Source organism: Crocodylus siamensis, chromosome 8, assembly GCF_052110815.1.
Source record: "Crocodylus siamensis isolate JL-2025a chromosome 8, ASM5211081v1, whole genome shotgun sequence".
In the NCBI taxonomy this organism is placed as follows: Eukaryota; Metazoa; Chordata; order Crocodylia; family Crocodylidae; genus Crocodylus; species Crocodylus siamensis.
The window spans coordinates 3,505,366-3,531,983 of NC_143402.1; the positions used below are offsets into that span (position 1 = coordinate 3,505,366).

The 26,618-nt window shown below is 57.5% G+C and overlaps 2 protein-coding genes across 8 annotated transcripts in view; one reads left to right on the plus strand and one right to left on the minus strand.

Moving 5' to 3' along the window:
• The window catches only part of FHL1 (four and a half LIM domains 1), a 29,077-nt gene extending 6,468 nt beyond the window's left edge, over nt 1-22,609 (plus strand). Inside the window, exons 1-6 of one of the 3 annotated variants that reach the window (XM_090058929.1) lie at nt 15,999-16,149; nt 19,610-19,794; nt 19,956-20,133; nt 20,429-20,598; nt 20,960-21,146; nt 21,626-22,609. In XM_090058929.1, the coding sequence (XP_089915055.1) occupies nt 16,128-16,149; nt 19,610-19,794; nt 19,956-20,133; nt 20,429-20,598; nt 20,960-21,146; nt 21,626-21,780 (897 nt within the window). In that variant the 5' untranslated portion in view covers nt 15,999-16,127 and the 3' untranslated portion in view covers nt 21,781-22,609. Of the gene's footprint in view, nt 1-15,998; nt 16,150-16,733; nt 16,856-19,609; nt 19,795-19,955; nt 20,134-20,428; nt 20,599-20,959; nt 21,147-21,625 lie in introns of those variants that run through there. The other 2 variants (XM_090058928.1, XM_090058927.1) reach the window with 2 other exon arrangements.
• Nucleotides 22,610-24,275: 1,666 nt separating this feature from the next.
• Nucleotides 24,276-26,618, minus strand: part of MAP7D3 (MAP7 domain containing 3) — a 51,799-nt gene continuing 49,456 nt past the window's right edge. For all 5 annotated transcript variants that reach the window (XM_090058926.1, XM_090058925.1, XM_090058924.1 and 2 more), the window contains one exon: nt 24,276-25,762. In XM_090058926.1, the coding sequence (XP_089915052.1) occupies nt 25,755-25,762 (8 nt within the window). In that variant the 3' untranslated portion in view covers nt 24,276-25,754. The remainder of the gene's footprint in view (nt 25,763-26,618) is intronic.

The window sequence follows — 26,618 nt, forward strand, 5'->3', positions numbered from 1 at the left end:
CAGGGAGGCCAAGGCGGAGATGGGCCTGGGATGAGCGACCCGGATGAAGGACAACAAGAAGTCCTTTTTTAAATACAGAGGGGGCAAAAAGAAGGTACCAGGTAACATGGGGCTCCTGCAAGACACGCTAGGAAACTTGGTTGTCACACCAGACGACAAAGCCAACGTGTTTAACGACTTCTTTGCCTCCATTTTCCTGAGCGGGGACCGGGTCGGCCCCCCACTGGCCCCCCTCAGGCCCCGGGGAGGCGCACCCAGGCCCAGGGTCAGGGCGGATCCAGTCAGGGAGCGTCCGGCGGGACTGGACGTGTTCAAGTCAGCGGGTCCGGACGATCTCCACCCCCGAGCGCTGAGGGAATGGGCCAAGGTCCTTGTGGGACCCCGGCACGGGTGTACGAGCACTCGTGGGGCTCTGGTTGGGGCCGGAGGACTGGAAGAGGCCAACGTGGCTCCCATCTTCAAAAAAGGGAGGAAGGAGGGCCCGGGAACTATAGGCCAGTCAGTCTTACCTCGGTCCTGGGTAAGCTTTTTGAGAGAGTTATCCTGGCACATGTCCACGAGGGGCCGGGGGGGTTATGCTCGGGGGCAACCAACACGGGTTCGTTGGGGCAGGTCCTGTCAGACCAACCTGGCGGCCTCCTACGACCAGGTCACCAAATCCTTAGACGCAGGGGGAGCAGTGGACACCGTCATCTTTGACTTTCAGAGGCCTTCGACACGGTCTCTTCCCCCGTTCTCATTAAGAAACTGGGGGCTGCGGTGTTGGCACCCCCACAGTCAGACGTGTCGCCAACTGGCGGGAGGGCCGCGCCCAGAGGGCGGTGGCGGATGGGTCACGTTTGACCCGGAGGGATGTGGGCAGTGGGGTCCCCCAGGGCTGGGTCCTCCGGCCCGCACTGTTCAACATCTTCATCAGCGACTTGGACGAGGGGGTAACAAGCACCTGCTCAAATTTGCTGATGACACTAAGATGTGGGGGATGTGGGCATGCTAGAAGGGAGGAATAGGCTGCAATCAGACCTAGACAGATTACAGGGGTGGGCGGACGAGAACAGGATGGGATTCAACACCGACAAGTGCAAGGTGCTGCACCTGGGGAGGAAGAACCAGCACCGTACCTACAGGCTGGGGACCTCCCCTCTTGTCAGGGCAGAGGTGGAAAAGGATCTGGGGGTCATCGATGCCAAGATGAACATGGGCCGGCAGCGTGGGGACGCGGTCAGGAAGGCCGACCGCACCTTGTCCTGCATCCACAGATGCATCTCGAGCAGGTCCAGGGAGGTGATCCTCCCCCTCTGTGCGGCACTGGTTAGGCCACAGCTGGAGTCCTGCGTCCAGGTCTGGGCGCCGCACTTCAGGAGGGATGTGGCCAGCATGGAGAGCGTCCAGAGGAGGCCACTTGCATAGTCAGGGGCAGCAGGGCAGGCCCTACGAGGAGAGGCTGTGGTACCTGAACCTGTTCAGTCTCCACAAGAGAAGGCAGAGGGGGGATCTTGCGGCCTGTTACAAACTAGTCAGGGGGGACCAGCAGGCACTGGGGGAGTCCCAAGCACCGCCAGGAGTGACCAGGAATAGCGGCCACAAGCTGGCAGAGGGGAGATTCAGGTTAGCTATCAGGAGGCGCGACTTCACGGTCAGGGCGGCTAGGACCTGGGCCCGACTTCCAAGAGAAGTGGTGCTGGCTCCTGCCCTGGGGGGCTTTAAGAGGAGGCTGGATGAACACCTTGCTGGGGTCGTTTGACCCCAGTGCTCTTTCCTGCCATGGCAGGGGGTCGGACTCGATGATCTGCTCAGGTCCCTTCCGACCCGACCAGCTATGAAACTATAAGTAAGTGTCTTAACTCTTCCTGCTTTATTTGGCTCTTGGGTGACCAGTGGACAGTGTTGGGATCAGGAGAAATGATAAGCTCTCCAAGTAAGTCCTGAAGGGCAGGACCGCTGCATTATTTGCCAGTCCAGGGATCTGGCTTCAAGGCACTATCACGACGCAGATGCTTTTCACGTTCCTGTTTTCTGTCTGGGCTCTAAAGCCTCCAACAGCCCCGAGCTGCCCAGTCTGAGGCCGGGGCCCAGGTCCGAGACAGGCTCGTCGGCGAGAAGGACTTGCCAACACCGCTGGTGCACCCCTTGAGCGGTCTCCTAGGCAAGCAGGCCCTGGATCGAAATGCGCTGAGCGGTGTTTCGCAGACGGGATGTGCCTGGGGGACGTGTCTGAGCTGCTTGACTCTTGTTTTAAGGAAACGCCGAGTCTTGTATCTCGCCTAGGGGGTTGAGGCAGGATTTCCGGCTGAGCTGGGCGCGCGGGGGTAAACGCCGACTGAACAGGCTGCTGGCAGGCACCGGTCGCCGGAGGGCTCGACGTGACGTCGGAGCGTTATCGTTCCTCCCCTGGCCGGTCCCGGGCTGCAAAAATGCAGAGGGAGGAAGGGGAGGCTCTGAGATCCAGCCTCCTCCTAATGTGACCGGCTGATTTCAATGCTAAGGGTCAAGTTCATAGGGGCATTGAGACGCTTAGGCGGCATCGTCGTATGGAGGCTGGATCGCGGATGCAGAGGGCGAGGGCGGATTTCACGCCTCGTTCTCTGTGCGTGCAGGAGCGGACCATACTGCTCCTGTCCCAGCTGCTCACGCAGAAAATTCGGGTTGGACGGGACCTCAGGAAGTCGCATCAACCCCCTGCTCCAAGCAGGGCCGGCCCCAGCTGCATCATCCCAGCCAAGGCTTTGTCGAGCTGGGTCTTAAACACCTCCAAGGATGGAGAGTCCCCCACCTCTGTGCAGCCTGTTCCCGTGCTTCACCGCCCTCCTGGAGAGCGAGAGACGGCACACTGCTGGTTCATAGTCAGCTGCTTGTCCCCTGTCACCCCAGGTCCTTTTCAGCAGCCTGCACCGATTCCTTCTGGACCAGTCCTCCGACTTATCTCGGACACTGAATCCTAGCCCTCCCCTCCAGTGCCGGGTAAGACGGACACGTGTCTTTGCGTCCTGTGAAACGCCAGGCGTGGCAAGTCACCGGAGAAGCTGAGCACGGGGGAGTCGGTCCGTCGACTCCTGCCGATGTGCACAGAGAAGAGAGAGGAGGATCGTGCTGCTTGTCTGTGTCCTGGGCCAGGTCGTGCAGCTGGGTCACGTCTTGATTTCCCCATCTGCAAAATGATATTTATTCCCTCCCTTGGGGACACCAGTGAGCGCGTTACATTGGTAGGATTCCCGTGCTCTCCACTCTTCGCAGGCCCAGGGACTGGGTGGGAAGTTCATCCAGGAGAAGACTTCCTTCCCCCGCTGCACCCCACCTCTGTGGGTCTGGGGTGGCCGAGGGCTGCAGCAGAGCCGTCGTGACTTGTGTGAACTGAAGCCCACGCCTGGCACTTGCACACGTCGTGCAGGTTTTCGGCTGGTGCCTGTCGCCCGGGCGCGGCCAGCCCTTTGCTCGTGCCTGGTTCTGCTTCGGGCCGCCCTTAGCGACGACTCGGAGCTGCCCGAAGCGGCGCGATTCCTTAGTGAGGTGGGGGCTGTAGCGCCCCGAAACGTGTAGGTAGTTTTTTCGCCGGGGAGACAAACAGCTGGCGTTCCCAACCAGTGAGTCATTTGTTGTGGTTACCGTTGTGATTGCCAAGGGCTATTTTTAAGTTTGAAATAGGCCATGAGCTCATGCCTCTAAGGATGTGGTGAGCTTGAGTGAGTGCACAATGATAAGGAGCAGGCCAGGTCTTGGCCAGCAGCCGTGCGGCGCGGTGCGTGTGTCGGGGGAGCAGTGTCGCCCTTCCAGCCGGTCGCTGGTGCCTTGCGAGCCAGAGCCGCCGAGCACAACGAGGGGTCCTGCGGGGTCTGGGGTCTGCGTGGACGGGACGTCTTGCTTCTTGGGGTCCGAGAAGCCCAGCCCGGAGGCTCGGGGTGATGCCCGGGGCCTCTTGTGCCTCTGCTGTCTGTCTTCCTCTCTCTGCAGATGCCCCACTGCCTCCTCGCGTGCTCGTCCTGCCCCAGGAGGGTGGTGCATAGGAAGCGCTGGCTAATTTAAGCCGTGTTTCGGGGAAGAGAGATGGGGAGAAAATCCTCGCCTGTGGCCTGGCGGGGCCCTGAGTTGCCAGCACGTGCTGGCTCAGGAGAGCACAAGGCTTTAATGACACCCCTTCTGCAAAGCTAATGTTGATACGGGCTCTCTGGCGTTGGGTGCTGCCCTCCGCCCACCCCAGTAGTGCCCGGCATCCCAGTCCTCACGTGTGTTGGGGGAGGTAAGCCTCTCCGGCCAGCAGTTCATGCCTATCCCATGACCACAAAACCGCTCTCACCTGGAAGCGAGAGCGCGGCCATGAGCAGAGGGCGCACGGGGGGGTCTAAGCCTTTTGGGGGCTCAGAGCGTGGCCCTCTGAGACCAACAGGGACAGAGCCGCCCCCCTGTGCCCTATGCCTCCCTTCTCCCAGGGAGTGCCAGGATCTTGTGGGCGCTTGCGCACGCACATGCATTCGCATGGGTGCGCACGCGCACGCACATGCATTCGCATGGGTGCGCACGCGCGCGTCTCCTTCATGGAGCCACGCAGCCCCAGCAGCGAGGGCCGGGGCGCAGCTCCAGAAGGGCCTGCGCTGCATGCCCCTGCTTGCCTCGGGCACAAGCCAGGCCCCACCCTCCCTGTGTGCGTGCAGTGCCCCTCCAGCGTCCTGCCCCAGCCGTCTGTGCTGCCAGCGGGCAACGCTAGGTGTCAGCCGCCGCCGGGACTCGGGGAAGGGCGGGGAGGAGAGCAGCGGGGCTGGAGAGGCATTCCCCTCCTGCAGAAGGCTTCTGCTCTTGGGCCTGAACAGCCGTGGCATTTTTGGACTTCCCCGGGAAGGTTTCCAGCTTGGAAGAACAGGGCCCTTCAGCCCTGCTTTCCCTACCTGTCTGCCCCTGTGAACTCCTGGGGGGCTCCTGTAGGAAGCTTTGGCTTCCCGAAGGTTTCCAGGTTTCTTTCAAGGAGCCTGGAGGCCCTGACACCGCACCCCGGCCAGGGTTTCTTGGCCCCCGGGTGCACGGCAAAGCACACGGGAGCCTCGGCTCCTGGGTCCCGAGGGCTCGGGTCTTCCCGGGGGCTCCAGCTCCACGGCAGCCCTGGGACCCACTGCAGAGCCGAGCGGGGCAGGGCTGCAATGGGCAATGTGGGGCCCTGGGAGCCGGCTCCGCAGCAGGACGTTGGCTGGGTTTTGGGCAGAGCCTTGCTAGACTGCCACGAACGGCTCTGCCTCCGAGCCCTGTAAGACGTCGTCCCCCAGTGATTTAAAACAGGCAGCAGTTGCCATCGTTGCAGAGTGTTGTTCTGGGGTCGGCGGCCTTTCTGCAAACATCGCGGTGCCCGTCTGTCCCTGACCAGCACCCTGACGCCAGCAGGTGGAAGGGCGGTCCTGACAGGTCCGGGGTGTGGGGACGAGCACGTGTTAGCAAATACTTGCACGTTCATATTGGACGAGCTAGGGTGCCGATTTTGTACACGCCTTCCTCCAAACCCACGGCTGGGGATAAGAGAAGAGCTCGGCCCGTTCGTGTTTGTGAGGTCCCGTAACACGGCCGCTGGCCTGTCCTGCGGCTGCAGTCCTGGCAGGAGGCGTGAAGTAGTCTGGGGATGTTGACTCCGTGGAACGGCCGGGGAGCTAACGAAACGCTCGGCAGCGTTTTCCCTCTTGCTCTCGGCAGCTCTTTGGAGACGAGGCCATGGCACGCTGCAGTTTATATGTGTATTTTTAATTTCCCCTCGTGAGCTGCTCTCCTCTGTTCTGTGGCCTGGATCAGCAGGCGCTCTGGCTTTGGTGGTTGGGGATGAAAGGCACCTTCCAGCTGACTTGGGGCTGCTCTCTTTGATTTGTTTTCTTCCCTATTGGAAGATATTTTTGTAAGGATTGCCCAGGCCAAGCACGCCAGATCCTGGCTGTGGGGAGAGACGTGCAAGCTCCCTGCTACCCCCTTGTCTGGCTAGCTCCAACCAGCTAAAAATTCGCCTGCGGGTCCTGAGCGCCATCCTACCCTCCCCTGACGCCGGCGCGGCTACCGACATTGCCCCTGGGGTGACTGAGCGTGGCCACGGCCAGGAGCCGACCTGCTGCGTGTCGGTGGGAAGCTGCCCCCACGGGAAGACGGCAGCGGGGGCCAGCGGAGAGGCTGCAGGAGCTGGCTGGCGGCGGTGAACTTGTTTCAGAAAGACCGTGAGCCCCCTACTCCTTTTCAGCACACGATGCATCTGTCGTGGAAGCTGGTCACTCATTTCACACTGCCCTTTCCCCTCTGCCCCTTGGAGCCGACTCTCCATTTCATTCAGACGCTTGGCCAGGAGTTGTACGTGGCCAGGCTGGTTCCCTACTGTCCCTGTCCAGCTACTTCTCCGGGCATTTTACCATGTGAGGCCTGGAGCCAGCCCCAAAGCTCGGGGACTTAGCTTTAAGCCCATGAGGACTTTCACTGGTCTCAGTGCATTTTCTCCTGCGCGTGAAATCAGACACGCGCCGAAGCGCTTGGTCCGGGCCGAATCGTTCCTCCCACGGCTTCGTACAAGGGCCGTGTAGCCCGACGGGTACCGGAGAGAGGGAATAACGTGCTCGCGCCTGCAGCTGCATGCAAAAAAAGGGTGGCAGGAAAAAGCTCCTCTGCTATTTCCACCTTGGTGGAAAGCTGCCCTTCATAGCTGAAATTTGAGCACCAGCCTGGCCACCTGGCAGAGAAGAGCCTGTTCCCTCCCCTCCTCCTCTCCCGGCCATAGCACACGACACGAATGAGGTCCCTGGGGTGGGGATGGCCAGCGGGGTACCGGGCGGGGGTTTCCACAGAAGAGGGGAACGGAGAGGAAAACTCTTCCCTGTTATCAGAGCGAGGACCTGGAGCTACTTAAGCTGCCGGAGTATCTCCTCTGACTCCGTGGGAGCCCATATACGTAGTCTTGGCTCTCGGGGTTTTGGTTTCGGGGAGGGCCGGCACTGTGGCAGAGGCGGGGGGCTTGCTAAAGGCCAGCATCTCCTCCCAGAGCCCTGCTGGCAGCGTCGTGGTGGGCCAGGGCATGTCTGGGAGTTTCTGGGTCCCTTGAGGGTGCGCCGTTTCGGCCCCTCCTTTCCAGGCTGAGCTGCACGGCGCGCTTCTTCCCGAAAGAGGACGAAGTTGCAGTTAAAAAAACATCCCTAAGGGAAAATTGATGCTGATGCGGCTGCTTGGCGCCGGACCGAAGCAAAGGCGCTCTCCAGCGCTCGCTGCCCAGCGCCTGGGCCCTGGGCTGCTTGGGTTGATTTTCTCAGCTGCAGAGAGGGCAAACAAGTGCCTTGTTTTGTAACCTGTGTTCGGGCTGCTTAGATATCACAAGGCAAATAACCCCGCCTGCGGTCCCCTGCAAAGCGAGTGTTGCCTGCCAGGATTTATCGCACATGGATGCATTCAAATTTGAAAACACCTAAGTGATGCAGGAACCTAAATACCCCTCCTAAAATGGACCTGGGAAGAGAGGGGAGGTCATGTCCCCATAGTCACTAGCTTGGGGACCCAGATCCAAGGCCCTGCCCTGAGGTGAGGGCTGTTTGGCGAGGGTCTCTCCGGGTCTCCCCGGTCTCGTTCTGGTCCGCAGGTCTTTTCCTGATGAAGGTTTTGCTGAAGCTCCCCAGTCTGGGGGACACGGTGTGGTTTTGATGAATCGACTCGTTCCCACCAAAAAGCAAGTTTGGCTCTAAACTCTTCCGTCCCCCGGGGAGTCACCAAGCACCAACGCCCCCTTGGACGCGGGAGTTGGGCTCTGAAGCCAGTCGAATGCCTGCAACGCAGTTACCTTGATCTGTGCAAAAACGACGTGCCCGGTCCGGCACCGCCGTTAGGCGTTCAGACTCCGGCGCCTTCGCTCCCTTGACTCTGCCTCGTGGCTTTGGGCAAGCCAGATGCCTGATCGGATCTGCTCAAGCATGAACAAAGTCACGGCTGCTTCCGCTATTGTTTAAGTTTTGCATTTACCCTTAGCGCACATCAAGAAAGGGCGAAATAGCTTCCGTGTGCTAGAGCAGCGAGGGCCAGGCTTCTTGCAGGCGTGCGACGGGGAAGGGTAGCGGATGCCAGGCGGTCCGCTCATGGTCCACCGACCTCGGACCCCTGTCACCGATCCTGGCTTCCCCAGGTCGGAAGGATTTAATTTTTTCAGGTACAGATGAACTGTGCCCAGGCCTGGCCTGTCGAAGGGTTGCATGGGATAAGCATTTCAGTCACATCTGCTAAATAATACAACAAAGGAGGAATTTTCTCAGCAAAGCAGCTCAGCATATCCGATTAGCACTAAGGTGTGAGGGCTGGTCTGAGAAATATTTTGGTCCACAGCAAAGTTATTCATGAATATTAAATTCTTACTAAACGAATGGCTGTCTCCTTAGTTTGGACAGCAGCGACTACGGTGGGATTCATTCTTGATCGTGTTGTCCTCCATGCACTAAGTTGCCACCATCACACTTGGCAAGGAAGCCCCTGTGCTGGCTGCGTGACAAAAACGGGATTAGTTTGCTGCTCTGAGTTGCGGGTAGATATTAGCTTGAAAAAAGAAAAGAAACCAGAGCTCCCTCTTTCCCTCCCCTGGCTCACTTTAAAATACGATTTTTTCTAAAGTTAGAAAGAAAAGTAACTGGACCAAACCAGAGCCCTCGGAAGGTAACCTTTGCATCTAATCCAGCCCGCTGGTCTTGCTGGAAAGGACTTCACAGCTTTGTTTCTCCTTGTAAAGAATTTGGGACATATGTCCTGACAATTAGTCAGAGCAACCAAAATACACCATCAACCCTGCAAGCTGATCTCTTCGGACCGGGAGAGCAAAGATAAGCACAGGGCTGAGCATTGTGAAGCTGTGGGGATGGTTAGCCTTAATATGGATTCATAACCGGTAGATCTGAAGGCTTTCACTCGCTGTCTAGCTATTGAAAATACAATGACTAGGACATTAGCTTGCTTTGCACTAGTTGTTCCGCGGGGCCAGGGACTGTTGCACGCTAAACAGTATGGGGAGACCAGAATTGCATCGAGTCATGGACCCAAATGGCTGCTGCAATGGCACTGAATAATCTCCAGGGCCTGTCAACCGTCACCCGAGGCAGTCTGGCTTAGCCCTGTGTGCTAAAGTGCTTTTTTCCCCCCTTGTAAATGCCCAGGGACAAGTCTAACTAGGATGTCCATGCCCCTCCGTGCGAGCAACGAGGATGCGCCTGCGTGGCTCCGTGCCAAAACCAGAGGGAGGCTCATGCTGCGATTCATAAAAAGGTCTTCAGCATATGATACAGTGTTGAAATCAGTGTGGATATCTGAGACGGGAGGGCTGGAGAAGTATCTTGGGTCTTTATCAGCGCGCAGCGCTAAGGTCAGCGCTGGGATGAGACCTGCGCTACGATCCCGCAGCCCCTAGCAGCCACCGGTGACTGGGTGAACAGCTCTGACTGCATTAAAAAATTGTGGCAAAAGAGCAGTGTTAAGGTTGCAAAGCTAGGAACGGGCAGAAATCGGGTTGCCTCTGCAGCCTCTTCTCTCCTGTGGCCCAGGACAGGTTCACCGTCAGGTCCTTCCCGCTCCGCGCGACCCTGGGAGCCCCGTGCTTCTGCACTGTCCTGGTGAGCCACGGCTCCGAGCGCGGCGGTGACCGACAGCCTGGGGCACGTCTCGCAGGCCCGAGATGCCAAATCCAGCAGCTGCGCCAAAGTGGGACGTGGGCGCCTGCTTGCGGGCAGTGACTCCGGGTCGAATTTGCCCGCTCTGCTGATGAAGAGGGGGTTTTGTGACCTGCTGGCCGTGCCCACTTCCGCGGCGATCTGATAGCCAGGCTCAGTCCACACCTCTGTGCAAATCTGCGGTGCTGCAGGACTTGTACGTGCCCGCTGGCAGCGGGAAGAGGAAGGGGATGGGTGTCGTGGAGGAGGCGCAGCGTCTCCTGAGGCTCCACGTTGCCACGACCGTGGGGAGGGTGGTCTCGTGGGGCGGCCTGAGCCCAGCCGGCTCCGTGGCTTAGAGCCGGCGCTGCGCTGCTCCTCCTGCACCCTGGGTGTCAGGCACGGCGCTGGGAGAAGGCAACCCTGACTTTGCAATCCCAACAGTGCTCTTCAACCACGGTTTTTTAATGCAATTAGAGCTGACCAGGGAAGCCCTGTTCCCTCTGTCCCTCAGCCCCCGGGGCAGTGTCTGCACTGGCTCACGGCTCTTCTCAGCGTGGCACGCAGCGGGAGCGCGTGTCTCGGGGCCGGGCGGTGAGCCTGGCAGAGCAGAGTGCTGCCGCGGCCTGCCTGTCGGGCACTTCCTGCGGTTTCGTCTTCCCGGGCGTTTGCTGGGCGTGTTCGATGCCACGAGGGTCCCAGCTCCCACCTTCTTTCCACTAAGTTTCCAGGCCTCCGGCCTGCAAAGAGTAGCTGCCTCTGAACCAGTCTAACCTCAGATACCAGAAGGCAAATAAAAGTGACCCTGGCTTTATTGCTTTTTCTTTTTTTTAAAATCTGGTTTTTCAGCCACTTCAGAGCGTGACGGGTCAGTTGTTTGCTTGCCTGTACTTTGAACAGGCGGGGTTGGTAGGCTGGGATTTCCCCGGGGAAATCCTCCGTCCAGCAGGATGCCAGGAGTCCTAAATATTCTGGAATCGGCTCCGGATGTGTCGGGGAAGCGAAGTCTTTGCAGAGCGCCGTCCCCTGTGCGCTACCGGTTGTGCTACCCCACAACCCCCGCTCCTCAGCGGTACACCGGACTTTGCAAAGTTTTCAGCCCCCTCATCCTAACCGTCCTGCTCCACGATGGCAGCACAGAGATGAACCCTTGCCGCCGGGGTAAGGCCTGTTCCTGCCGTGGTGCGGGCGGAGAGCGAATCGCCCTGTCCTCACGATGGCTCGGACAAAGCCTTGCAGCTTGAGCTCTGGGAGTAGAAGGTGACATTTTTAATCGTTACGGAGGTGCTAAACCAGCGGGGACAGCCCTGATCCCCCACAGGACGAGCCCTCGATGGGGGGCAGAGCAGCGTGGACGCGGTGCATGGCCGCAGAGCGAGCCGTCCATCCGCCGCAGCGAGAGCCAGAAGGCAGCCGAAAAGAAGAGAAAAAGGAGGTTCAGGGATGCTGTTGTGAACGAGCCTTCCCCTGACCTTACAGGGACAGCGCCCTGGCACGGGGTCCCTTCTCCAAGACCAAAATAGCCGGGAGGCTGGATGAGGGATTGAACAAAAACTTGGATGTACAAAGCAGCCTTTGATTTATTCCTGCCCCCTGGCTCTGGGCGTCAGCTGGCGATCGGTGGCCAGCCCTGTCAACAACAGGTGGAGCTGAGCACATCCTTGGAGAGGCTGTTGTAGGCGAGCAGATGGAAATAAAACAGAAACATCTTCACTGGCGAATGGGAGCAGCCCTGAAAATACCCCGGCGTGTGGAAGGAGGCACATGGCTGCAGCCTTTTCCCCCTGTTTGCCTCTTTTCCACCGTCTTTCCTTCCCGGCCTCCTCCGTTCCAGCCTTTTGCCCTGCTCTGCCCCGATTTCTCCTTTCCTCTGCGCTCCCGTGCGAGCTCGGAGGGGGCAGGTCTGCGTGGCACGAGCCGTGGGGTGCCTGTAGGGGCGCTGAGCCCCTGCCGATGTAGGGTGGGAGCCGGCCGGCTGTGGGGACCTCGCCATGGCAGTGCCAGCGTGCCTCCCCTGCGGTGGTGACTCCCGCGCTGGTCCGAGAGGCCTTCTCCAGCCCCCCGCGCGACGGGCGTGCTTGGCGGTGTGGGGGTCACCCCCAGAGCGCAAGGCCGCGGGGCTCTCGCTGGGGGGTGGTCTCGCCGCCCATCAGTGCAGAGTTTTCACGTGGCTCGACGCACAGCAGTCTCCCCCGTCCAGCTTGCTCCCACGAGACGCACGAGGCCAGCCCCTCGCCTTGGCACTGCTCCCCAGCTCGCGGAGGCAGCAGGGGAAGCATCAGCTTCGCTTTAGCGTGCAGTCGCCGGCTGCTTTGGTGAGCAAGGCTGTGCGCCTGCTGCTTTTAGACGGCCCCCGCGTGGGGGGCCATCACGTGGCGCTAGGCCCCCCGGGGCAGTACCGTGGCGCTTGTCTTGGCCGGGGGCTGCTCGTGGAGGAGGTGCGGGCGGGAGTCTCCATGACCGCCCCGCTCGGCTGGGCTTTAGACGGCAGTCGGGGTGAGGGGCAGCCTGGGAGCACGTGAGGGGACAAGTCCCCTGTGAGCACCGGACTCTGCTCTGCAGTGTTTTCACCCCCGCCCGGTTGCTTTTCTGCCCGGACTTTTCTCCCACGTACGGCGCTGGGCATTGCCCCCTTCTCACGTCAGCTCCGCCGAGGAGAGGAGCTGAGCACCCTGCCGGGGTGTCTGCCCTCTCCCCACTGCCTGGGGCAGCAGAGCCAGCTGCCCGGTGTTGCATGAAGGGGTGAGGACCGGGCAGCAGAGGCCCAGCCCCGGGAAAGCATGAGTGGGGGGGCCGGGATGCCTGCACCCCAGGAGTGGGAGGCTCGCCGGGTCCGCAGTTGCTCCTGGAGGATCCACGGGCAGCTGCGGATGCGTGAGCCGGTCTCGCCGCGGCCTCGCTGCACAGGCGCCCACCCCGAAAACTCCCCTCTTGCCTGCGGCAGGCCCCGCTTTGGGAGTGTTGACTGCACCTGTCCTGCGCCGTCACACGCAACAGCTCTGGCGTGGGGGCACAACCCCCCCCCGCCAGCTGGACGGCAGATGATGGGCCGCGGAGCAGATCAGCGCTCTTAGCCCGGGTCAAAGCTGTCAGCGCGCCCCCTTCTCGCTTGCTGGTGCCGTGTGCAGCCGGGGCGGCGCGCGGGGGGCCGCGGAGTGGAACATTTCCCTGAAAGGTGGGCACCGCGCTGCATGTACTGCGGCGCGCTCGTCCCTTTGATGGTGACTAATGGCTCGTCAATGCCTGGATAGAGCCGCGGTCCTATTTCAGTGACTCTCGGCTGCGCTGAGTGACAGGGATATGCGAGAAGGGCTGGAGCTGTCCAGACACACATTTTTCTGGCAGGATTGTTTAGGTCAAGAAAGATACTCCGGGCAACACAATGCTGAATCACTCGTGTATTTGAGTCGGTGACACTACGGCTCAGTCATGCCATCAGCCCAGCCACCACCCAGCCGATAAACAGCGGCTTTGAGGGAAATGTCTCGGGGCTCAGTTGGCTGGAAAAAAACATAAAGAAACTGGGGACTAAATAGAAAGGTGCAGCGGGTGCAGCCCCAGGCCTCAGGCCAGATGAGGAGGGAAATGCAAGTGCCAGGGCCGGGGTGCCCTGAACATCTGCAGATGACGGTGCGAGGAGATTCTGCAGGGGCTCCCTCCCCGCGGTGCGGTGACTCTCAGCCGGGGGCCAGGAGGTCCTTTCAAGGGTGCTGCAGCACCCGTAGGTGTGTAGACCCCTACCTGTGAGTCGCAAGGTAAACCCCAAGATTTCCAATAGAAACCCTGCGTGTCCAAAACGTGCCCTCTCTCGGGTCTTTGCAGCAGAAGGGCAGCGCCGTGACGTTTCTGTAATCAAGAGACGAGTGGAGTTTCCCACGGAGATCGAGACCCGCAGCCCTCGTGCGTGGGGTGAGGACCTGGTTGGCTGCACAGTGGACCTCTGGCTGGGACATAATAGATATAAGGATACCCTGTGTAATGGGGCGTTTGGGGGACGCTGGGGAGGAACACGGGCCTGGACAGGAGCTGGAAATTGCCTGGAGGCATGACCGCCAGCGGTTCAGCGCTGCCCCAGGCGGGAGAGGGCCGTGCTTCGTGTTGCTTAGGGTGGCCGCTGCCTTCCGCTGGAACGGGCTGACTTTTCTATGGCACCCTGAGGGCTTTGCAAGCCGCGCTCCTGGCATGAAACGCTGGCTTCCCGGGCAGTGGTGGCAGGACTGCCATCAGCCTCCTCTGCGCCGTGGCTTCCCTGCTGCGTTTTCTCAGTCTCTACTTTTACCCCTGTTCCTTCCTGCTCCTGCTTCATATTATATATGGGCACCTGTGGATGTGGCACATATGGATGTGTGTATTTGGTATATCTGGGAGACTCTGTGTGTGTGTGTGTGTGTGTGTGTGCGCGCGCGTGCATGTGAAATACGCTCACACAGGCCCTGGGCCTCCGTCTAGTGTGCCTGCAGCATGCTTAGACATGTACATGTGCACCTCTCCAATTCTGTCTATGAATTGCAGCCATCTCTGGGGTGGAACGTGACAGCTGGTTTAACGCCGCTCAGGAATGTGACACTGCCGTTTAGGACAGGAAGCGAAGCTTACTGTAGCTAATTGAAATCGCAGGGGATCGTTTAGAGAGGCAGAAAATAATTACCCAGTGGGATTGCAGCCAGGGGATGCCAACCCTCGCCTACCATAGGGTGAACAGCATGCCAGATCGCTACTGGCACCACAAGGAGCATGGTTATCCTTGTGAACCCCTGCACGTTGCCAACAGACGGACGGAGCTGTCTGTGAACATTGCACCGTTCGTGTGCAGCGAGAGCAGCCCGGTTGCTCGGAGCCGTGTGACTTCCCGGCCCAGGAGAGTCGTCTGCTTCAGTCTGACGTGTTGATTAGGGCGGGCCGGCAGGGCTTTTTCTCCAACCGGCTGTATAGTTGGGACAAATATTAGACAAACTTTTGGGCACGATGTGTCCTTCCTCAGGTCTGGAAAAGGAGCAGGTGCAGCTGATGCTGAATACCAATGACTTGGTTCAATAAAAGATGTTACCCAACAAATCTTGCTTCTCACTTTTCTCTGGGACCATCACAGCGGCCAGGCCATCACAGCACTACTGTATAGATATCCCGGCCCAGCGTGCTGAATCCACGGACTGCTCTTTGCTCCTCTGGATCAAACACGCTCTCCTTGCCAGCCGTGAGGTACGTTCACACGCACACGGCGATTGGAACGGAGTCTAGCCCTGCCGGCGTGTCTCGGGGTGGGCCGAGTTGTAGCACGGGGCTCCTGGGTCACGACAGCCAGCCCGTGCCGCGCGCTTGCATTGTGCTCGTTGCGGTGGAGCGTGCCAACCTGCCCGTGGTCCAAGCGAGAGTCTTTCCCAAGCCCCACAACACAGCAGTGCTTAGTGCCAGGCAGCGCAATTACTGTACAAACACTGTATAGCCTGGCCTAGGAACAGCAGCCCATTTCTCACAGCGCTCCCCTGAGTAGGTGCCCAGGGCAGGAAACCGAGCTCGGGAGGTTAACCGACTTTCCCACGGCCGCGCAGTGAGTCAGTGTCATTGGCAGGGCTCAGGTTGAGGCGTTCCTGGCTCCCAGCCCCGAGCTCAGGCCACTGATCCCCGTCTGCCGCCCCGGCCCTGTTTACATAGCGTGGTGCTGACACGACTTCCCTGCCGCCACACGCTGTAAGCTAGAGGGACACACTTGAGATGCGCGGCTCGTGAGGACAGCGGCCAGGTGGCCTCCGCTCCAGCTGCGAAAGCGATGGCACGGCGTTGCTGAGCCTCTCACGCGGCTTCTCCGTGCCGCGCTGCGGTTTCCCCTGCTGCGCGAGCAGAGGGGACGGGGGGGGCTCAGGCCCTTGAGCTACCCTGAAATAAAACCACGTTGCAGGTTGGACGCTCTCGTTAAACCCGCCGAGGTCCAGCCCCTGTGCAGGGGTCCGGTGCCAGCCTTTGGGGGCAGACTAAAGTGCCTGCTCTCCTAGTGGGTTTCCTTTGGGATAATAGAAGCACGTATTGCTCACTCTTGGAGGGGCCACACTAGCTTGCGTGGCACTGGGAGCTCACACTTGGCCCCTGTAATCAGCTTCTGTTGTTTAAATACTGTTCAGACCCAGCGAGTGTGGGGCAGCCCTGACCCCCGGGTATACACTGTAATGCCTGCGAGCTGCCCAGAAAGCCAAGGCCGGGCTGTGCCCTCTCGGGCGTTTGAGCTGCAGCCGCGCTCCCGCCGCCTCTAGAACGAATTTGGATGCTGAAGTAGTCGTGCAGGTATTTATATGTTGTCCCTGGATCCTATTCTTCTCCCTTGGATCACCTAAAATGGTAAGAATTTTGGAGTGGGATTAACATGGTGATCCCTGGGGAGGGGGTGTGGACATCTGGTGCTAGGTCTTTCTGTATTAATAGCCTCCCCTTAAATGTATGTTATCAAATGAGACACATTCTTATCAGGCGAGAGACTATGAACTCAGTTGTCTAAGGGGCGGCTTGTGAATTAGTCCCTTAATCATGGCTTTCCACAGGCATACAGGTAACACGGCAATACCGTAGACGCGTTTATCGGCGGGCGGCCTTGTTGTATTGCGCAGTGTATTTTAATAGCCGAATAGCGTGTCGTAAAAGCGGTTTTTTTACTTGTTGCCTACTTACTCCCCTAATGGGCGCTAAGCAGTGCTTGGGGTGTTGCAGCTGCAGGAGGTCAGGGTGTAGTCCGGTGCAGGGGTGTTGAATGGGACATGAACACAGTGCGCGGTGCACGTGGTGCACGTCAGCTGCGCGTTCAGGGTGGCCGTTACATGGTCTCAGGGTGGGCACTGCGGGGCAGGATGTTTGCCACGCAGCTTTCTTGCTTGGGCACTGGCATTGGGCGCGGGGAGGTTTCTGCTTCCTTGCCCTCTCCTCCGGGGTAAAATACCAGCGCAGGTTGCTGCACTGGAGGGGACGGGTCGTGGTTACTTGGTGTTTCTCTTTCTCCTCCTTGAGCCGCTCCAGCCCATTTCCTGAAGGAGACAGCTTTTGCCATGCAGGGATTATACAACTGTGCCCTGCATATTTTGGGTCATGGATATTTTACACCCACAGGCTGAAAGAGGTGGTTGTGTCACGCTCGTGAATTTTGCCAGAAAAGCAAAGGCAGAGCAGGTGCAGGGAGCACGCGCAGAACAAGGGCAGAGCATGGCTTTGAGGTCTAATGAGGAGTAAAAGTGCTTTTACAACCAGAGGGGGAAGTTTGCAAGGTGGGTAAATCATGCTGGATTTGCCTTTGCGTGGTGCCACCTGCCCTCAAGCATCAAGGATCTGGGTTTTGCACGTGCACCTGTAGCACCATCACACGTGGGGCACGGGCTGTATTTCTAATTAATGGGCAACTCGCGGCGCCTTGCTCTTAGCGCTGACCCTGACGGTCCAATTCACTTGGTCGCTGTGCTGGGACCACTGCCCGCTGCGCTGGCCACCGACTCCGTGGTCTCCCCGCCCGTCCGCGTCTGACTGTCTTTTACACATGGTGCGAGCTGTTTGGGGCAGGGACCGTCTTGCTGTACCAGGGCTCCCGGTCCCTTACTGGGGCTCCTAGCACTGCAGCTGCCACCCCCCCCATGTGAGGTTAACAGGTCAGAAAAGCATCTGCCCTCAGCTGAGCCGGGCGGGAGACCAAAGCGGGCTGCGAACTACAGTTCAGAGCGGAGTCTGGTGCACGGCGCTGGGCGTTGGTATCTTGGCCACTTGCAGGTTTAGCGCAGGTGGTCCTAGCGATGGCCCCGTGATACCGCATCCATCCTTTGCAGCCAGGGCCATAAGCAACTCTGTTGGATTTGGGCATGATCAGCAAGGCAGAGTTGTGGCTAAAATACTATATTGGCCTTTCTGCTCTGAAATGCAGGCCGAGAGCTGTGCGGGGAGGCAGAGGCAGGCGCCGCACGCTGCCGGAGGGATGGGAAGCGCTGGGCGGGCGACAGGTCAGGCCTGGCTCCCGAATGGGGACAGGTTGGCACACGCAGACAGTTGGCGTGTTTGTGGTTAGGTAAATTACTGCTGAATTTTAGCCTGTTTTCACATGAAATACTCTGATATTGGAGAAGGCCACAGGCTTGGCCTGGGGCCTTGGTGCGGTGGCCAGGAGTTAAATTGAGGCTCTGCTTTGCCAGAGCTTCTGGGAACCAGCTTCGTGCGGGATTAGTTTCTGGAGCTGGTTCAGGAAAGCCGGCGGAGGCTGGGAGGACCACGGCCCAGGGCTTATAGGTCTCCCTGGATATTGCAAATTCTTGGTGTTGCTTTGTGCTCTGCATGGAGTTTGGCCTTTAATGCACCACCGCCCCTTCAGCCGGCGGCCAGTGCACTGTCCCTTCTCCCCGCCACCCCCCCGGCATGGGCAGTACCCCACCCTGCACAGCTGTGCAGCCGGACCTCCCTCCTGGGTTTTTCGTCTCCCCAGTTCCCTGGTCAGTAGCTTTTTCCCCCCCGACTACTTGGGGACTGTCCGGACGAGAGCCCGAGGTGCAGAGGTCTGAGACCGCTGGTGGTAGGGGCAGGAAGTGGGGTGGCACATGGGCAATGCCTGGCCTGCAGACACCCCCAAGCCGGGTGTGCAGAGGCCTGTGCTTCCACCTTGCATGGAGGGCACCAGCCCTGCGCTGGCTGTGGCACAGCCGGCACCGAGGTCCTGCCCAGCCCCGAGCTTCGCTGCTTGTTATATGTGGTGCCCCAGCTCGGGGGTCCTGGGCAGGGAGGTGGGGTGGCTATGACCTTGCCACTGGGACAGCCAGGGCTTTGGTGCACAGCACCAGGCTGCATCCACGAGCCCATGCATGGGTGCAGCCCAGCAGGGCTGATGCATGGGAGCATCTCGTGAGGGTGCTGCGGGCGCCTGCGGCACTGGCAGCTCCAGGGAGCTCACGTCAAGGGGTGCTGAAGCAGCAGCTGCAAGCTCCCGGCTCCGTCCGGCTCGCCCCACAAGCTGAGGTGGAGCAGGGCATTACCCTTGTCCTCTCCTGGGGCTGACCGCTGCCGCCATCCTTCCTCATGGGGTGGGAGGTGACCCAGCCAGGCCTTCCTGGCCCTGGTCCCGGTGCTGCTCATGGTGACTTCGTGGCAAATCCCAGGTGTCTGGGTGCATCCGGTACCGTGCCAGCTCACACGAGTCTGAGTGACTGCAGGTGGAGGAAGGGTGGGAGCAGCTGGGAGCTGCCAGTCATGGGAGCAGGACATGATCGTCTGGCTTCGCAGGGAAGCTGCTGGCACTGAGCGAGCCAACATCTCCGGGCATCCTGGTGCCAGGGCGTGCTCAGCGCAGCACGTAGCGGGGTGCATGCAGGCAGGGCGGTAGGTGCAGGGTGAAGAGCGGGCTAGGCCCATCCAGCAGGTTATAGAGAGCATCTGACTTGTTTGCTGCCCAAAAACCTCAGCCTGTAGGCAGGGTTTCCTGCAGCCAGCTACAGAGTAAATGCAGGACTGTGTGTGTGTACACATACATGTGTTTGCATGCACGAGTGGGTGCGCATGCATGCATACGTGCGTGCATATGTGCATGTACATGCATCCTCCTGCCCTCGGCTAGCAAATCACAGCTGGGAGCAGGCTGCTGCACCTGGCGTGGATGCGCTGGTACCAGGAACCCCTCCTCCCCGCACTAGCGTTTCTGTGAGCAAAGCCTGAGCTGCTCTCTGGCGGCAGCAGAAGGTACAGGCGTAAGCCCCAGTGCTGTGCGAGCGTGTCCAGCTGGCACGGAGAGGGAGCGGCGTGCGGGCACTCGGGGCCCAAGCCGGGGCACCAGGCTGCGCCGGCATGGGTTCTGCTAGTCCCTGGCTCTGCCCTGAGCACACAAACCCCCTGCCCATCAGCAGAAGACAGTGGGGGGGATACCCTCCCCCCCCATCACCGCACCCTGGCCCAGGGGGCAGAGGGCTGGGGACCCTGCGCCTCCTGGGAGGGACGGCACCGTGTGCTGGGGCCCGGGGCACCGGCGTTGACATGTGCTTCCCCCTCTCCCACAGGTGGGCCCAGCAGCTACACAGTGGGCACCATGTCGGACCGCTTCGACTGCCACTACTGCCGCGATTCGCTGCATGGCAAGAAGTACGTGCAGAAGGAGGGGCGCCACTGCTGCGTCAAGTGCTTCGAGAAGTTTTGCGCCAACACCTGCACCGAGTGCCGCAAGCCCATCGGCGCCGACTCCAAGGTAGGTGGGGGCCTGGCTGCGGCCAAGCAGGTGCTGGAGGAGGAGGGAAGGGGCTGTGGTGCTGCTTCCCGGGGCTGAGGCCCCCCTCAGCACCTGTGGAAGGGGCAGTGCGGGGCTGGGGGTGCCTCTGGCAGTGACACTGCTGCTGCGACTGCCCCCAGGAGCTGCACTTCAAGAACCGGTACTGGCACGACAGCTGCTTCCACTGCACCAAGTGCTACGCCTCGCTGGTCAACGAACCCTTCATGCTACGTGAGAACAACAAGGTCTGGTGCAGCAACTGCACCGCCAAGGACGAGGCTCCGCGCTGCAAGGGCTGCTACAAGCCCATTATCGCAGGTAGCTCACCAGGCCCAGGCCTTCCCGTCCCGTGCGCGGAGCGGACTAGGGGTGGGAGGGAGCTTCTCATCCAGCCCCTGCCTGCAGCAGGACCTGCCGTGTTCAAACCCGCCCAGACAAATCCACCTTAAAATGTTTTGTAAAACCAGGCAGCACTAGACCTAGACCATCCCCGACCAGTGGCCTTTTCCTTGAGCACCTCCATTTGGCTCTGCTCCGAGTGCTCGGCCCCTGGGCTGGCAGCGGTCCTGGGGCCTGTGCCGCTGGCCCCAACCCCTGGCGCTGTGTGTTGCAGGTGACCAGAACGTGGAGTACAAGAAGAGCGTGTGGCACAAGGAGTGCTTCACCTGCTACCAGTGCAAGGCCGTGATTGGCACCGGCAGCTTCTTCCCCAAGGGCGACGACATCTACTGTGTCTCCTGCCACGAGCACAAGTTCGCCAAGACCTGTGCCAAGTGCAAGAACGTAAGTGGGCCAGCAGTCCTGGGCTGACCGAGGTCCTGGGTCCAGGCCCCACAAGAATTGTGCCCCTCACTGGTATCAGCTCCAGTAGGGGTGTGGGGTGCGCCTCTTGCCTGGAGCAGACCCTCTGGGCAGGACAGCACTAGGTTACCGACGGCTGGTGCCTGCCACGATCCCAGACCTGGAGGCAAGGAGCACAGGGCGATTCCCAGGCTGGGTTGTGGGGAGAGTTGGATCAGAAGAAAGAAGGGCCCAGCCAGTGGCACAGGAGACGGGACCCCACACCCAGGGATTTGGGTTCCTTTCACCCCAGGAGCTAGCCTGCCTGCGGTGCTAGAGCAGGTCTGTCCTCGTGTTCCCCCAGCCCATCACTTCCGGAGGCATCACCTACCAGGAGCAGCCCTGGCACTCCGAGTGCTTCGTCTGCTCCAGCTGCAAGAAGCCCATTGGCGGGCGGCGCTTCACGGCCGTGGAGAACGACTTCTACTGCGTGGACTGCTACAAGGAGTGTGTTGCCAAGAAGTGTGCGGGCTGCCACAGCCCCATCACAGGTAGGCAGGCCAGCCCTCCTGCTGCGCAGTGAGCCGCCAGGCTGGGGCTGCCAGGGGCAGGGGAGCCAGCCTCTGCCTCTCCCCTGTCCAGAGCAAGTGCTGTAGCCGCAGTCCAGAGCGCTCCCGGCACAGGTTGGCCCCCATGCAGTTGTGGGGAGTCTGGACCTCTTGCTGAGGCCCTGCCTCTCAGCCTTAAACAAGCTCCTAGAAGGGAGATGTTGAAGCCCCCAGTGCCGCTGTCCAAGCCTAGGCTGGTGGGGCTGGCCCCAAGCGAGGAGCAGAGCTGCTTTTTGCCTCCCCACCACCTTTGCTCTGTTCTGCTCATCCCTGCCCCGTGGCCAGTCCCCACTGGGGCCCTTTGGAAGAAGGCACCTACTCTTCAGAGGCCAACCCAAGGTTTTCTTGGGGTGAGCTAGTTGGGGACTGTGCCCCCCATCTGCACCAGTCACCTGCCATAACGTCTCCCCTCTCCACTGCAGGCTTTGGTCGGGGATCCAGCGTGGTCAACTATGAAGACCAGTCCTGGCATGATTATTGCTTCAAGTGCAAGAAGTGCTCCCGCCCGCTGGCTAACCGCCGCTTTGTCTGCCATAACCAGCAGATTTACTGTCCCGAGTGTCCCCATAGACTGTGAGGAGGTGCCTGCGCACTTGCTGTCGAGCAGGGGGGGGAGGCCCTGTGCGGCCTATGAGTGTGTCTCGGCAAAGGGGCAACGCTTGGTTTGATTTAAAGCTCTGCGGTAACTATTTAGTGGGCTGCAAAACTAACTCTGCTTTCATATAATGGTTAGAGCAACAGCTGACGGGGCCACCTGCATGGCAGGGGTAGCCTCGGACAGCCAGGTCCTGAGTATTCTGCGTGATGAGTAGCATAAATGCCACAAAGCTGATTTTTAACATGTACCTTAAGTTGATGCTTGACACTTAACTGAAGCGGTTTTGACGAGGGACATTGCATCTTCTGCCAAGATCAACATTTCAGGAGATGCAAAGATTATACACAAGCGTATATACAGCGCTTTAACTTACGCATTTTTCCTAACAGTACTTATCAGCTATACTCCTAGAAGCAAGTGAACATTAGATGCCTTTTCTTATACTCTGAATAAGCCTAAGCTTAGACCACATGAAACCTAAGTTACAGCAAGTGCATGCTATGGCTTTATGGGCTGGCTAACAAGATAAACACTGGTTAGGCTAGAGTTAGCGCTGGTATGGTTTAGGGAAGCCATGCCTAAGTTGAGAATGGCTAGTTGGGGGTGGGGGGTGGGGGTGGTTTACTTATCAGCTTTGCTACTTGACTATTTAGCGCTGCTGTTGCCAGCTGGATTGCTAATTCCTTTGCCATACTTCTGCTGAAGCATAACATGCAGAAAGAGTGAACGTGCCTTTTCAGACAGGTCTCCTGTCACACCATGGTCTTTTTGGATAAGCTAATAAAAATTAGATTTGTGCTTGTTTGGACTCCTGCCATGGGGAAGGTTGTTTCTTCGTGGGGCTTCTCTCCGGGAACGGGTGCCTGGACTCCTTATGTGCTGCAAAAAGGAGAGAGTGAGAGAGTGTGCGTATGCATATGCACGCATCCATCACATGTGGGCATCAGGGTTAACTCACAGCTCCCCTGCCCAGGAAGTGTTTTAGCACAGGATTAGGGGGTTGTGTCTTCTGCAAACAGACTTGCATTTGTGACCAGCCCCAAACTCCTGCCATCTCCCATGCTGCAGGGCTCTAAGGAAATGGGGCTGTCGTGGAGCAGAGGTACAACATGCCTTTGTCCTTCGACCCCCTTCCCACACAGCTGGAGAGAAGCAGCCATTTTAGCAGGCTGGCTCTTTGAAACAGAAGGCCTTGGGGCTGAAATACTGGTCTGCTTTACTCCCGATAAGAAAATAACCATTCCACAGCAGTGACTGGTCTTAATGAATTCTCCCGTTTTCACTTCAGAGCTCAGAGCTGACCATGTCAGGCTTGGCAGTGTTTAACCAGCCTGGTAATAAAAAGGAAGGGAAGATAAGCACTAGTATTTGATTACTCTAAACAACACTGTTTGCGGCTCGATCCTAAGGGAAAAGCCTCAAAATGTAACAGCAGCCAGTATCAACTCTCTGCTTATTCCCTCGTTAATGTAGCGCTCATGTTACAAAGATTTAAACACCGACAAGGCTTTGGGGTAAAGGCCACTCCACTCAAGGCTTTGAATCAGTCAGCTGGGATTTCTAGTTAAACTGCAGAGAAGCTGAGGGCACAAATCCATGGCTGGGAACAAACAAACTGGCTTAACCCATTTCACCTGTGGGTTTCTGCATATGTGAGCGTGTACCTCCCCCCGCCATGGCACTGCACACCTCACAGGGAAGCAGGACACGCACAGCTATCAAAGCACTTCTGCCAAGTGCTGTACAAGCTGGGCACAACTGCAGGCTAGCTGGAACTAGAGGCGTGGCTGCGTTGTAAATCGGAGGGAAGCTGGCAGGACCCACGGACATACAATGCCAGCCAGCTCAAGCACCAAACAGCAGCGAGCCCATGGCAGCCTGGGCTACGGTTAAGGGCTGTGCAAAGGTCCCTCCCCATGCACCAAGTCCACGCTCAAGCTGCTGCGTGTTCACCCGAGCTGAATTCAAAGCCAGTAGGCCTGGTTAGTAGAGCTGCAGTAACCCCACTCCAGAGTGAACATATGGCCTGAGTCTTAGTTACAACAGCTCTCTAGGGTACAGGACATTCAGCAGTACCTAAGCAACAAAAAGTTGATGAGGGAAAATAAAGTGTACCTGATGCAGAAACATTCACCAAGTCGAGGCTACTCCAGTCACTGTGCATCGTCTCAGCACCTGCAACAAACTGGAGAAGTTGTTAAGAAAAGAAGTGAGATGTACTGTCCAAAGTGTGATGTATTCCCATCCTTGCCAGGCTGGAAAGTGCTGCCAAGGGAAAAAGTTAGAACGAGTCACTGGTTTTTGGAAGACAAAAACTGAAAAATTGGACCTTGTTCTTAGAGGACTTCAGTCGGCTTGTACAGGACCCACTGCAGGCAGTGCAGCAGCACAAAGACAATTCAACCACACAAATACAATTTTAAAAGCAACATCTGACTACTGGGGTAGGCAGGTGGGTCATCATAAAAAAGGCATCGGTTCAACTGCAAAGTTTATTTAACAGTGCACACATATTTACATACAGCTGTAACAGAGCATTCAACAAATAATATCTGCACAGAAAAAATATCAGCATCTGGTTTGTTAGAATGATTGTCTCTGCCAGAATGAAACAGCTATTATACAAAAATACATTTTCTTCTTAGCTAAGGCACTGCTCTAAGTCTAAAACAGTTCTACTAGAGTCTGAATAGCAAAGGGTTGAGAGGAGGGTTTCCTATTTTATTGTGGTGTCAAGAAAGGAACGCAGTTTAGTTCCAGCAAAAACATTTGCATTTAAACACTGAAAATGCAGCTGCTATTTGGATGATTCATTTAGTTCATTTCAGCCAATGGCTTAAAGCGGGGTTTGAGAAAGCAATTCTTAAAAGGAAGTCACTTATCTGGTACATCTATTATGGAGGCATAAGAACAGGACTGCATTTGAACTTCTAACAGCAGCCAGTTTCAAAAAAGATGCTCAGTTAATCTCTTCATGCTGTAAAAAGCAGGCAAGTTTAGGTTAAGTAGCTTCCTTTATGCAGACTCGAGGGAAGGGAAACACACGAAATTTGCAGCCGTTGTTATAAAGCTAGCACGGGAACATTTAGAATAATTAACATGAACAAAACATGACTGCAGTGGTCTAATACTGTTATGTACACAATAAAATAATACTTACACGAGAGTAGATAACCTTAAATATGTAATCCAAATGAAAACATTTTAAAAAGCAAGACAAATATTGAGCTGCACTATGGCAAACATGTCTAGGTACTTAACCGTGTTGCAAAGTATTAGTGCCCGTGTACTGGCGTGTACTACAAAATGCTACTCCAACATTAAAATGCACTAGTGATGATACGATGCTGTGTTGTTAAACTACTACTACTTTCCCATTCAAAGTAATCCAGAATCATTTTTCTTAAATCTGATGCTGGATGAAAGATACTGAATTTAGCTTTTCTTAAATATCCTACCTGCATTCATGAGTGTAGAGACATTGTAGGGAAATGTTACCCCCGGGGTTTGGTTTCACTCCTCACCGAATGCATCTTTGTTAAACGTTTGCCATGTGCCGTTCTAGGGCCGTGCAAAACTTGTCAGCAGCCAGCTGGGGCAGCTCCAGGGGCAACACCTGTACACCGCACTAATACCAAAGTAAGGGACTTGGAGACAGAGTCATACAGAGATCGTAAAAGGAAAACGGGTCGTCTGTAACCAGGAAGCCTTGTCAAAAACAGTCCACTAAACACATGGAAAAGGAACAACAGCAAAGGAGTCTCCCTGAAGTGTTTCAAGGTGCAAATTTTGAAGTCTGCTATCCCTTCCCCCGTCATCTTTTTTTTTTTTTTTTTTTGCAAGCTTGAAGGTGGGTCAAGGTAAACAAGCAGCTTTTCAAAGCAAGGCCTTCGGTGCTCGGTGAAACACTGTCACTGAAGTGCAATCAGGTTATTTCTCCTGGGCTCTAGTGTTCACAGTTCTGTCCAAAAAGCAAAGAAGAAATGGTTAACGCAGTTAAATGCAGTGTAACACATACTACGCACCACATGCCAAACTGCCATGCCACCGGCAGGAGCCAGAGCTTGGCTGGGAATCACTTGGCTGCTCAGTCCACTCCTGTCCCTGGACAAGCCAGTTGGTGCAAGGCAGAGGGATTTGGGAATGCATCTGTTATAGGCTTGCATCCTATGTGGCCCCATCTCAAAGCATCAAAGCCAACCTCAGAACTGATTCCTCCTTCAATAAAAATACATGTAATTTATTATTAAGCTCAACAGAGCTGTTCTAGAGAGGCAACTGCATTTGGCTGCACATTTCAAATACCTCAGAGCAAAGGCTGTGGGAAGGAAGAAGCAAAGGTACCAAAACCTGCAGGTCTCAAATAAGGCACAGCAGACACTGCAGGGACACAACTGAGCGTATCTAGCCCCTACAAATCACCCGGCTGGAGTGAGCGCATCTCCACAATCTGGGCATCACGCTCATGTCAGTAAATGGGGCTGATCCAAGAAAGTACATCATGCACACAAGTCTGCCCCGGGGAGATCCAATGGGTGCCAGCCTGAAAAGCCCAGGTGGTATAATTTACACTGTAGTGTCTGGAGAGAGGACACACAGAGCACACCCATCCCCTTGCCACCACCTTCCTCCTCTCCTCCACTGCCGCATTGTACTTTGATGCGTGGACAAGGCCTCCTGTGACAAGCCCCTCTGTGTTGGGGACTCTCCCAACGGAAGACAATTCAGTTCTGTCCTGAACTTCTGTTGTGGAGAATCCCTGCTGTGCAAGGAACTGGTGGAAGGATGTTCCACCAAAACCCCGAGTGAAGCAGCTC